The sequence below is a fragment of the Epinephelus lanceolatus genome, chromosome 22 (assembly GCF_041903045.1).
Source record: "Epinephelus lanceolatus isolate andai-2023 chromosome 22, ASM4190304v1, whole genome shotgun sequence".
Classification (NCBI taxonomy): Eukaryota; Metazoa; Chordata; class Actinopteri; order Perciformes; family Serranidae; genus Epinephelus; species Epinephelus lanceolatus.
The window spans coordinates 8809941-8823013 of record NC_135755.1 but is presented as its reverse complement, the minus strand read 5'-3'; the positions used below and the strand labels follow the sequence as shown (position 1 = coordinate 8823013).

General features: G+C 41.2%; 2 protein-coding genes across 16 annotated transcripts in view; both read right to left on the bottom strand.

The window, feature by feature from the left end:
* LOC117258882 (protein NLRC3-like) overlaps positions 1 to 6504 on the bottom strand; it is a 66703-nt gene extending 60199 nt beyond the window's left edge. For 6 of the 15 annotated variants that reach the window (XR_013488638.1, XM_078164601.1, XM_078164583.1 and 3 more), the window contains exons 1-5: positions 6374 to 6504; positions 5275 to 5424; positions 3592 to 3696; positions 3157 to 3392; positions 1148 to 2942 (exon numbers count right to left, since the gene is read on the bottom strand). Coding sequence is in view for 14 of the 15 variants with exons in the window: in XM_078164601.1 (XP_078020727.1) it covers positions 1148 to 2942; positions 3157 to 3392; positions 3592 to 3696; positions 5275 to 5405 (2267 nt within the window). In the remaining variant the exon portion in view is untranslated. Of the gene's footprint in view, positions 1 to 993; positions 1019 to 1147; positions 2943 to 3156; positions 3393 to 3591; positions 3697 to 5274; positions 5425 to 5801; positions 5823 to 6373 lie in introns of those variants that run through there. The other 9 variants (XM_078164595.1, XM_078164590.1, XM_078164591.1 and 6 more) reach the window with 6 other exon arrangements.
* Positions 6505 to 6898: 394 nt separating this feature from the next.
* On the bottom strand, positions 6899 to 12749 carry LOC144459934 (uncharacterized). Its single transcript, XM_078164767.1, has 5 exons — positions 12511 to 12749; positions 12254 to 12396; positions 12030 to 12155; positions 7365 to 7442; positions 6899 to 6940 (listed from the first exon to the last, which is right to left on the bottom strand). The coding sequence occupies exons 2-5, from the start codon at positions 12344 to 12346 to the stop codon at positions 6899 to 6901; spliced, it is 339 nt and encodes a 112-aa protein (XP_078020893.1). The 5' UTR covers positions 12347 to 12396; positions 12511 to 12749.
* Positions 12750 to 13073: the final 324 nt, after the last annotated feature.

Below are 13073 nucleotides of genomic sequence, written 5' to 3'. Positions count from 1 at the left end.
CAATTTACTTGTGTAATTGTAATTTAAAGAAAACAAAAAGACACGCACATCCTAGAAAAATCTTAGACTGCTGGACCACAAAGAGGCATGTAGTGAAAGTAGAGTCCACACACTACTTTTTGGTTACTTTTCTTTGTTGCTATATTATTTTTGTTACCTTGGCATGGAAATAAATGAAACTTAAAGATCTATAAGGAGTGTTCATGTGATTTTACACATTTATAGTGTGAAATTAATTAATGCATAAAAATCGTGATTATCGTAAAACCGTAATTATTTCTCTGACAATAATTGTACCAAGAAAATCTATAATCGTGACATCCCTAGTTAGACATTAGTGTGAAGTTTTGTCATAATTAGTGAATGAATTCTTGAGTTATGGCCAAAAACATATTCTGTGAGGTCACAGTGATCTTGACCTTTGACCACCAAAATCTAATCAGTTCATTTTTAAGTCCAACTGGACGTTTGTGCCAAATGTAAAGAATTTCTCTCAAGGTGTTCTTGAGATGTCGTGGACAGACTGACAACCCAAAAACATGATGCCTCTGGCCACGACTGTCGCCGGCGCCGAAGCATGAAAAAAGAGATTGCAACAACTGGATAAAAGCAGTTTTTAGGACTTCAGAAATCTCCTTTGGCAAATGATACAGATCTAATTTTAAATTTTTAAGCATGGTGGTGAATAAACTCAGGTATTATCTGCATGTCTGATTCTATAAAACACCTTACAGAACCTTCTTATGGAGTAATAACTTTACTGCTTTCACTCAGAACCATCAAATACTGCCATACTGTGATGAAATGCTGCTGTGATTAAACCTCAACAACAACCTCTGAAGTCCATCATTTGTTTTATCAGGTTCACCTCCATCACACAAAGGTGAAAAACAGTCAAATATTAAATGATTATAAATAAATAGAAGAACTGTGTTGATGAACTCAACAGCTATAAACACAACCAACTGAAACATTTACATGTTTTGTACTCACAGCATTTGAAACAGCTCAAGAACATCTGTGACAAAATACAACAGACACATCATTTGAACATTTTATGAAAAATAAGAATTTCACAGTGTGTATATTTGAAGAATTAAACTACTAATCTACAATGATTTATGATGTTAATCACATCTGGACTTACCGAGCCTTTCTGCAGTTCCTCACAGCTGGAATCAGTCTCAGTCGTCCCTCGTCTGTTGTCTTGTATTTCTTCAGGTCCAACTCATCCAGAACCTCCTCTGACATCTGCAGCATGTAGGCCAGAGCTGAGCAGTGGATCTCTGGGAGTTTCTTCTTTGATCTGTTCTCTGACTTCAGGAACTCTTGGATCTCCTGATGTACTGAGAGGTCGTTCATCTCCAGCAGACAGTGGAAGATGTTGATGCTTCTATCAGGAGAGATATCGTACGTGTTCATCTTCTTCAGGTTGTTGATGGCTCTCTGGATGATTTCTGGACTGTTGTCTATCCGACCCAAAAGGCCTCCTAACAGTCTCTGGTTGGACTCCAGAGAGAGGCCATGAAGGAAGCGGACAAACAGATCCAAGTGACCATTTTTACTTTGGAGGGATTCCTCCATGGCTCTCTGTAAGAAGACATCCAGGGATCTGTAATTATCCTCGTCTGTCCCCAGGAAGTCCTCCAGTACCTTTGTGTTCCTGTTGGTGAAACAGTGGAACAGGTAGACTGCAGCCAGAAACTCCTGAACGCTCAGATGAACGAAGCAGTAGACTGTTTTCTGGAAGATCACAGACTCTCTTTTGAAGATCTCTGTACAAACTCCTGAGTACACCGAGGCCTCTGTGACATCAAGACCACAGCGCTCCAGGTCTTCTTGGTAGAACATGATGTTTCCTTTCTCCAGATGTTCAAACGCCAGCCTCCCCAGCTTCAGAAGAACGTCCCTGTCAGCCTCCGTCAGCTCCTGTGGACTGGTCTCATGTCCCTCATCATACTTGTTCTTCTTCCTCTTTGTCTGAACCAGCAGGAAGTGTGAGTACAGGTCAGTCAGGGTCTTGGGCAGCTCTCCTCTCTGCTCTGTAGTCAACATGTGATCCAGAACTGTAGCAGTGATCCAGCAGAAGACTGGGATTAGACACATGATGTGGAGGCTCCTGGATGTCTTCATGTGTGAGATGATTCTGCTGGACCGCTCTTCATCACTGACTCTCCTCCTGAAGTACTCCTCCTTCTGGGCGTCAGTGAAGCCTCGTACTTCTGTTACCCTGTCAACACATGCAGGAGGGATCTGATTGGCTGCTGCAGGTCGGGAAGTTATCCAGACCAGAGCCGAGGGAAGCAGCTTCCCCTCCATGAGGTTTGTCAACAGCACGTTGACTGATGACTTCTGTGTGACATCAGTCACAACCTCATTGTTGTGGAAATCCAGAGACAGTCTGCTTTCATCCAGGCCGTCAAAGATGAACAGAACTTTACAGACAGCGAGCTCCTCTGCTGTGACCTTCTGTAATGTTGGATGGAAAACACGGAGCAGAGTGAGAAGACTGAACTTCTCATCTCTGATCAAGTTCAGCTCCCTGAACGAAAGCAGAATCACCACACTGACATCTTGGTTTTCCAAACCCTCGGCCCAGTCCAGAGTGAACTTCTGCACTGTGAAGGTTTTTCCAACACCAGCGACGCCGTTGGTCAGAACCACTCTGATGTGCTTCTGTTGCTCAGGTAAGGCTTTAAAGATGTGGTGACACTTGATTGGAGTTTCATGGAGGGTCTTCATCTTAGAAGCTCTCTCAAGCTGCTTCACCTCATGTTGGGTATTAACCTCTTCACTCTGTCTCTCTGTGATGTAGAGCTCAGTGTAGATCCTGTTGAGGAGGGTTTCACTTCCTGTTTCATCACTTCCTTCAGTCACATGTTCACATCTCCTCCTCACACTGATCTTATGTTCATCTAAAACCTCCTGCAGACCACTGTCTGCTGAAAGAGAAGGAAACATGAGAGACTAAAGAAATAAATATAAAATCTTAAGATTATATTGTTGATCGACATTAAAACAAGCAACACAAACAAATGAAGGTTTTATACATTAGTTTTATAAAATCTTTCATGTCTACACTTTACAACACAAATAAACCAAGAAGAATCCTGTTTTCAGACATGATGACATCAGCACACAGATGTACAGTCTTACTTTGTACAGTGCTGGTCTGACTGGCTGTCTGCAGTCCAGCTCTTGTTCTGGATCTTTTTCCACACTGGGGACAGGAGGAGTCTCCTGATGAAGCAGACTGGTCCCAGTATGAGCTGATGCACTGTCTGCAGAACCAGTGTCCACAGCTGGTAGAGACTGGATCCTTCAGGACGTCCTGACACAAACTACAGCAGGACGGCTGCTCCTCCACAGAAACATGACTCCTCTTCTTCCCTCTGTGGAGATGAACATTATTTAGATCTCGTCCTGCAAACTGTGCTGAAGATTATTTGCTTTATTCACACACTCAGTCACAGGCAGTTCAAATATCTCATGGTGGAGCTTCATGAAAACCTCCTGAGTAATGTTGTGCTCCACTGTGAGACGACTTTCAAAAGGCAAAACGCTCCCTCATGTTTTTCAACAGGCTCTTACTTTGTGTCTGAGGGTCCAGGTTCATTACTGAAGTATGGAGGACTAACCATGGACCAGTCACTCTTCATAGACAGACAGCTGTTTACTGGAGACTCTGCTCTCTGTCTGTGGAAACAACAAATGTTTTACACATATTATTAGTCCTTGTAAAGACCAGAGGAAACATTACAACAAGTCCTCCAGCCCATACGAGAGAGTTACTGCCCAAAGTGAAGGAGTTCAAGTGTTTCTGAGTCTTGTTCACCAATGAGGGTAAAATGGAGCGTGAGATGGACAGGCACTTTGGTGCTGTGTGCAGTGATGCAGGTGCAGCGCCAGACAGTTGTGATGAAGAGGGAGCTGAGCCTTAAGGCAAAGGGTTGACGTTTATCTGTATGGGGGACACGGAAGTTAGGGCCTGTTCCAATACCCACACTTCCCCTAGAAATACTCACTTGCACTTGGTTGTGTATATTCACGTTTAGGTGAATATATTCACGCTAGTGGTGTCCCAAAACAGAACTGAGGTAGTGGAAGTGGTTTCCAACACTTAAAACCCGCGCTAGATTCCAAGGGAGCCCGACCCACACTTTCAACAAAGTGGAAGATGAAATTTCCCAGAACACCTTGCAAACTACAATTTGTTACTTTACAATTGGAATGTACGCTATACAAACAACAGATGGTTGGACTAGCATAAACTCATCGGTTGAACACAGCATCAAAATATTTAAACAAATCAACTTATCCGAACAAAATCAATCAGAACTAGAAGACGTCGTAGGCACCTCCTGTTTTCAGCAATTCTTCTCCGTTGATTCATCAGATGGAGAAGAATAAACATAGCACACGCCACAACACAAGCGCTGGAGCCGGCATTTTCAAACCTGAATAACTACCGGTATCTTGCGTCGCTACTACACGTGACGTGTGCCTGCACGTCAGCCACGCCAATTTGCATGAAGTTGTCTCATTTCTTCAGGAAAGATTTCTACCTTAATATTTCTCTCTTCCCTCATCAAGGGTTATCTCGCAAATGAGATCACTCCATACCAAGTGGAAGATTTGAGGGGTAGAAATGGGATTGGGCCTTAGTGTCACCCATGTCTCTTTAACTTGTGTTAACCACAGACCTTATTTCAGACATCTAAACAAACCGCCATTAAAACACCACTGACTTCAAGATGAGGGAACCAGGAATGTTAAAACTCTATATCTCTCACTCTATATTCAAATCAATGGGGGTGTGGTTGTCTCAAAACCTCTCAGATTTTGTCTGAATTTGAGTTGCTATGGCTGCTGACTGAAGATCCGTCTCTGGATCTGACGTCTGCTCTCCTCCCAGTTAACTTAGTCTCTTAGCAGTGTGGAGTGAGACAGAGGGACCACAGGGTGCTCTACTTAGCTCATTCTTGTTTCATCAGTGGTCTGAACAGTATATCACCAAATTGGTCTGGTCTTTGGTCTGACTCTGAGTTGACCACGCCCCATTCATTTGAATATCAGAAATGGATATAAAATATATATATTATATATATTACAAAATATAAAATATATATATTATATATATTATATATTTATATATAAATGGAATTATGAAACAAAAGTCCTGCCCAAAAATTAGAGTTCTTTGAAAAATGAAAATAAAAAAAAAGAAAAGCAGTTTTGTCTTCAGGTCAGTTTACAGTAGAAACAGTCTCTTACTTTGTGTCTGAGGGTCCAGGTTCATTACTGAAGTGTAGAGGACTACGCATGGACCGGTCACTCTTCAAAGACAGCTGACAGCTGGACACTGGAGACTCTGATCTGTCCCCGTCTGCCTCCAAATCAGCCATCTTCCCAAATCTGAGAGAACTGTAACACACATACACAGTGTGTTTGAATTATTGAAGTATTTAACATCACACAGACTGGTGGTCATTCTTAAACTAACATGTGTACAGATGTGAAGCCCTGACTATATCTGACTGATCTTTAATGAAAGCTGTTGTCTTGTATCAAATATGAAGCTTATAGTCAGACACAGTTTATTCAGCCTGTGTAGTTGAGGGGACAGGTCAAACTGATATGATGCTGATTTACAGGAGAATTCATATAAATGGAGGTTGAACCATGAACATAAACTACAGATCGCCTGTAAAGCATTTTAATAAATCAATCTATCAGAATTAAAACAACTGGAGACTGAGAACAAACTGATATATGAGTCTGATTATATTTTAATAAATCACCATCATATCTGACAGGATGTGAGTGTTTCTGTGACTTCCTGTACAGACTGAAGGCTGCTGGAAACTGTCAGAAAACTGTCAGACTTGACCGCAGCTTTTTGTCACCGCCTCCTGCTGCAGCTCTGATCTCGTCTACTCTCCAGACGAGGCGCAGTTTATCTCCAACGAGCCTAAAGGGAGTGTCCGTGCACTGATCTGATCTGAGGGCGGAAACCAAAACTCACTCTAACAAAGAGCAGGGAGAGCTGACTGTACACTCAACATCTTACTCTGCAACAATACTGCGCCACAACCCCTCGGCAGAGTCCCCCTTTTCTCTCTGTGTCTATAAACTAGAGCTTTTCACTGTGACGCACATTCAAAGAGTTGACACAAGCGCGCGCCCGAAGCACCGGAGCGCGCAGATCCGTAGCTGCGTGTTTAACAGGAAAAGCCTGGTTGTAAAAACAGCGTCAGATGATGGTGGTGGTAAAAGCAAGTGTGATGATGAAGCTGTGAAGATGTGGCACTGACCCAACCGACCCTACTCTCCCCTAGAACACACTAAACAATGAATAAACATCAACACTCACCGTGTCTCACACGACCTGTCTTCCTCTCACTGCTCTGTGCAGTTTAAAATGGAGTCTGAACACACCACTGACTTTATACTTTCACTTTCGTTGTTCCTCTCTGTTGGCACCTCCCCCCCTTTGACTCATCATGGGAATGTTTCCAGCTCCTTGTTGAGTCTATGACACCAAGAATTAAGGCAGCTCTGAAGGCAAGTGGCCGGTGTGTATATAGCTATGTAGATATGTGTGAATGTATTTGTACAGCATGATGTAGTTTGTCATAAGATCCCTGTAGTTCTGACTCACTATGCTGATGTTTACAGTATTTGCTTTTGTCTTGTTTCAGTGTTTTTACCGGTTTAAATCACCTGGTCCGTTTGTTTTGGAGAGGAAGAGACCTCTGTGGATAATATGGCTCACGGTAAAAACCTCATCAACAATGAACACTGAAGGAATTCTAACTGAGAAAAGTTTCAGCTGGTTGCAATCTGCAATCATCACCGCTATAGACGCATTTAAGTCTTTAACACTGAACCTTTAAGATTAAAACTCAAGTCTGTTGTGGTCTGGCTGTGTCACAGGACGCTGTGTAAGAAAATAAAACACAATGTGAATGGAACTGAAGTAATAGAATGAGCAAACAAACTGAGCCTGACAAACTCAAATTGATCATCAAAGAGTAAATGAATGTAGTCAGTGAACATTATTCCTCACTATGATAAGAACACCACTAAACTTGTAGCCACACGTGGCAGCAGCTGTCTGGAGGACGGTGTTTTTACTTTAACATGAGCAAATCCTTTGTTCCTTTTTTCTATGTGTGCTCACAATGTCCAAAAAAGCACAAAAGCAGAACATGTGAAGAGTCTGCACACTGCTCCCATTAACATATAGGTCTATTTCATAACATCAAGTGACGTTTCAAGTGTCAAACTCTTGAGACAAAGAATACACACACCTTAAAATACCTAAGAGGCCAGGTCACCTGACTGCTCACCTGACTGCTCACCTGGTCCTGGTCTGGTGGGGAGTTATGAAGCACATGCACTCTCAGGTGTGGGGAGTCTGCTTTCTGGCGCCAGTAAGCCTGTAACAAACATTCAAATATTCAGTAATGCATTCATACAAGTCAAGTTTAGGAACTATCATCATTCATTTTTAGGCAACTGCATTTTTAACGTTGCCTCAAACTCACCTTTATCTACAACCTTGGTAAATTAATTCAGTATGAGAGTTACAATTCAAACATATGCAGTTTAATTATTTGGTGCGCTGCCTCTGATGGCCTTTGAACATGGAGGCTACAGTAGCTACAGGAAGTAGGAGGGACAGGACTTGTTATTAGCATTTAGCTCCACTAGATGGCGCCACAGAGCCATTAAACTGCAGCAGGATCTCAGATGGAGTTTTTCAACAGGTTGATAAACTGAACTACATCAACAGGGATCTTTATAACTATGTGACTACTGAATAACAGATATAAGTGACACCATCCAGCCTGCTGTTCCTCATCAGTCTGTGAAGAAACAAAAATGTTTGATATCATTTGGAGAGAGAGGGGTGGAGCATTGAAACAGGAAGTAAAAACTGACAGGGACTGTGCCACCATTCTCTGCTGCGTATGACACTGACTATGACCTGGAACATCTAGATAATATATTTTGGATTCATAGGGTAACGAGGAGAAAACGTCAGTGAGGTTTATTCACTGTAAGCAGCAGTTTTTGATCCCATGTGTTTCCCTGTGAGAAGTCGGACAAGCTGTTTGCTGTGTGCTGTTTGTAGTCCGTAGGTTTTACTGTTGCCATAGACACGTTTCCAGTAATGGCCGTTTAAAAAAAACCCTCAACAAACAATACTTATAATTATCATAAATGTCTTTTATTATTTGTCTCATGTCTTGTCACAATGTCCACATTCTGACGAAGAACAGGAAGTCGCCATCTTAAATACCCATGATGCCGGCACAAGTCATGTGACATCATTAAATAAAAGTAAAGAATACATTATATATTACATGTATTCAGCAATAACAGTCAGTTCATCAGAGATTACTAAAGAGATTGATACTAGAACCATCTGTGTGCACAGTTTTCGGAGCTGTTTTTACATGTTTTGCATTTTCTAATTGCATTTTTAACATCATTTTGGTTGGAGGTCTAATGGTACATGTATGTATTTGTCCAAAACTCTTCAGTTTTTCTATCTTCTTTGGTTTAGTGTGCTGGCAATAATGAAGCGTCACCATCATGTGATCCAAGTAATTATTGTTGAATTAGCCTAATACACTCCAATAAGGTCCACGTCTTAGCATGTGTGGAACGTAAGTAACAGAGACAAGAGAAAGTTCACAGGACAGAGAGTGGTGGATGGTGCAGATGGGATGCATGATAATATGGGCACATCATCAGTACTGCTCCATATTGGCTTTAAAATGAACTATTTGAATCGGCCAACATGCTTTTTTATTTTGCACGATGAATGAATATCACATACGTTGAAGAGTACTGTATTTCATGTCTCCATCTGCTGGTGGGCCGTCACTATAAGAGCATGCATGTATAATATGATGTTAATTCCACCACAGAAAAGACTTGATGATCACTAAAATTAGCTGCTGAAGAGTGGATCGCTATCGGTTATCGGTCAAATGAGTTGTTACATATCGGCACATCCGATATCGACAAAAAAAATCCAATATCATGCATCCCTATCTTGAATGCATATACAAGGCTTCAGCCCTGCTAAAATATTCTTCTTGTTTTACAGTTTTGATGCCTCCTCATGGGCGATAGCCGCGGCCAGAGGCATTATGTTTTTGGCTTGTCCTTCCATACGTCTGTCTGTACCAGCGTGTGTCCGTCAGTCCCATCCTTGTGAATGTAACATCTCAAGAATGCCTGAAGGGAATGCCCTCAAATTTGGCACAAACGTCCACTTGGACTCAATAATTAATGAATTAGAATTAGTTGGTCAAAGGTCAAAGGTCACTGTGACCTTACAAAACATATTTTTGGCCATAACTAAAAAAATTCACAAGATAATTATGACAAAATTTCACACAAATGTCCGACAGGATAAAATGATGATTTTTATATATCTCCAAAAGGTCAAATGTCATGCCAGTGTCATGCAATCTGGGCAGTTAAGAAAACTCTCCCAGCAATCCGGGCTACCCTGTGTGACATCATCAGTCAGCCAAACCCGCACCGGAGGATGAAGGCAAGAGCTATCAGTGCAGTCACTGATGAGAAGTTTGTTTTGCATCTCATTCTGTTCCAGGATGTTTTCACAACAACCAAATTCATGTCGAATCAGCTGCAGTCCCCCAATTTTGATCTCATAGCAGCAGATGATCTGGCCCAGTCTGTAATCACTGCACTCTCAGAAAAGTGCGCAGAGGACACATGGAAAGAAATCCGAAAGCAAGCAGAAGGCCTGTGTGGAAAGACAGGAATTGCAACACAGACGCCACCACGTGAGAGAAGACCGTCCCAAACAGCTCCACATCTGGAGGATTTTATTGTAGAGGCCCCGTTAGAAAGAGCATGTGTAGATGGCATGGACGACCTGAAAACGCACTCTTTCTATCCTGTTATAGACAGGTTGTTAATGGAGATGAAATGGCGCTTTTCAACAGATACAAATGATGTACTGAGAGGTGTGCCAGCCCTGTGTCCCAAACACACATCTCTCTGGACAGAACACGCATACTGCCCATGGCCCGTCATTATGGAATAAGTGAGGAGAACTTGTCTGCAGAGCTCCAGTTTGTTTGTGCCACAATAGGATGGCCTGAAGGGTTGGTGAGTGATTTATGTACCGTGGGTAAAGTGTATATTACAGGCTGTATTGGATGCTTAAAGAAAAGTAAATTCTGATTCAGAAATCCAGCCTCTCTTTTCCGCATCTTCAAGCTAAGAAAGTATTTCCTGCTGAAAAGAGAAGGTTGGGTCATAGTTTAGATTTCTGTCAATTCTGGCATTCGACACTTGAAAATAATTCCGTGCCTGTATTCATCAGCATCTTGGACACAAATCCCGCCACGATGACAATGTCTGTTCATTCAAAGCATTTCTTTAACACTCTGGGGCGCCGAAAAGGGGGGAAAAAGGAGAAGGATTTTAAGGGGCCCATGATTAAGAGGGGCCCAGAGAGGCCCCTAATAAAATTATAATACTGACAAAAAATAATATGACACTAAGTTATTAACTAACTTATAATCACAAATATATTTTATTTACAATGTACTGGTAACAATAACTTTATTTGTTTTGGAAACATTAATGCCCCCTCTCTATTTAAGTAAAAAGGTTCAGTCTGACTGGATCAGCTGCAGTGCACCGGTAATTTGTCACAGCGGGTAAGGAGGCGGAGATGGCAATATGCCTCAAAAATCAGGTAGCCACAAACGGAAAGAAAGGAAGCTAAGAGAGGAGAAAGAAGCAAAGGGTCGACAGTATGTCACCCAGTATTTCAAAAAGCAAGGTGGGTTTGTTAGTGGTTCATGTGGTGGAAAGTTATGGAATATTAACTTTGTCCCTGGTCTATAAGCAGCTTATAGACCAGGGACAAAGTTAATATTCAGAAGAAGATGATCATGTTAGTTAGGGATGTGTAAGCAAACAACACTTAACCTGAAAAAAAGTCCAAAAAAGTTAATAACTTAAAAATTATGGCGAAAAGGTAGTTTCTTGCAACCCTAGAATTAAGATAAAAATATTCACAAATGAAAAAACACTTCTGGTTGCTAATAAGTAGTGTTTAACTTTTGATTTAACACTAAAAATTAAAACCCTCGGCGTGCACTGCAGCACAAGCAGACAGATGCGCGACTCAGAGCAGCATTGACACCAGACTCAGAGCGCAGCGGACTGATGGAAAATGTCACCATTAGCATATAATTTTACATCAATAAAATCTATTTTATCATTATTTTGAGTCACATTGTTGAAAGAATTTAGTTGTCCATGTTCAACCAGGATAATAGGTCTCCATTCATTGCACGTTGGGCTTTCTATTTCCTTTTCGGAGATGGTGTTGCGTTCAAGGCCCCCCAAAAAACGGTAGAAAAAAAAAGGCAGAATATTCAATTTTTTTTTTCACAATCTAATCCTGTGCCATCGAACGAACTTCAAAGCTTCGAATTTTTTGGGTCAGCCCTATAACATACACCCTACAGAGCCAGGTCCAGGATACTCTTCAAGTTTGTCAGGGAGGAATGAGGAAGTGGAGGAAGAGATTATTCTTTTTTCACAAATATGGGAATGATAGTCAAAAATACCATCAAAATGCATAGTTTTATGTAAAATAGCATCCTGGCCGGCTGTGTATAGGGCCCAGTAAAAATTCTTTTCATGGGGCCCAAAATCCCTGGCGGCACCCCTGCGATATTTGTCCATGGGATTGGAATTCCCTTTCTGGTGCTTTTTACAAATGATGCAATGTAATTTAGATTTAATGTCCACAGCAACAGCTTGCCTCAGAAGTGTTTTAATGTTTTGATCCACATCAATGTCTTCATGGTTGATAGGCAGTGTAATATCTTTGCACTCTGTAAAAGTTGAGTGTGGAGTTGTTGTAGGTAGACATTTTCCAGCAAAATGCCTTGTTGACAAGCTTGTAATAATGTATGACTTCTGTGCCTGTATGCACATGCCTGTTCATTCCACACCTGGATTTTCATAGCAGCTGTTCCGTCATTCCCCACCACTGTAGTGACCTCCTGATTACTGCCATGGACAGAGACGGTGTATTTCTGGGTAGCAACTGATGTGATCTTGCATCTGATTGAGTCAATCTGATGAAATAAGATAATATTAATGTTTAAACTTTTAAGTTATTAATGTTAAAGATTAAACAGTGGAGAAAGAGGAGCTCGTGAGTAAACACATTTACCTTATGATGAGAGGGTAGCAGATTTGCTTGTGCCAGGCTGCTTTCTTCAGTCTTCTGTTGTCGTGGATGAAAGGTGACATGGGTAGGTTCCATTGTGGTGTTGAATTTGCAGATCACATCATACTCTGAGTATTGTCAGTAACCTGTTCATGAAAATATCCAAAGTAAAGCAATTTGTCAGCTGATCATTATAGGAGAACTGTATTTTATGATAAAGATGATTAAGCAAAAAGTTGAGTTGTTTTATAAATACTTACTGCATGCTTTTCTTATGTTGAAGAGTTTGACGGCTTGTCTTGTTTCTGTAAACTTCAAAAAATGCGAATGGACCTGCATCTTGTAGGAAACAACGTCGTGAAATCTTTCACTTGAAATCTGAGTTACTGCATTAAAGTAATGCGTTCCATTTTTGGATATCTTAGCTGCACTCACTTTACTGATATATCCCTCTACAGTGGCAACATCACTTTGATCTGCTTTAGGCTTCTTTCTTGGGTTCTCTTCCATGATTTATAAGTGGGGAAAACTCCAGACCTCTTTTAAATACTTCTCTGTCTGAACCAGGTGTAAACTATCAGCAATTAGGTGACTGACAGATCACCACACAGCCAGTGTGTGACATCAGCATTGCCCATGTGATTCCATGAACTGGGATTGACCTCTTGAGTTCAATGTAATGTGAGCTGTCCTGCAATGGTTGTTCAGGTTATACAACACAAGGGACTTTTAAATGAATGATTCAGTAAAACTTAATTGATTTTATGTTTTACTATTTTGAGTTTAATATACAAATGGAAATGCAGCATGGTGGCAGTACTGT

Bases quoted from the DNA above. Each gene is read 5' to 3' on its own strand.
- LOC144459934 (XM_078164767.1), bottom strand. From the start codon at position 12,346: ATGGAACCTACCCATGTCACCTTTCATCCACGACAACAGAAGACTGAA. The intron at 12,156-12,253 runs GTAAATGTGTTT...TTATTTCATCAG, and splicing joins TGCTACCCTCTCATCATAAG to ATTGACTCAATCAGATGCAA. The intron at 6,941-7,364 runs GTGAGCAGTCAG...TTTCTTACACAG, and splicing joins CCCCACCAGACCAGGACCAG to CGTCCTGTGACACAGCCAGA.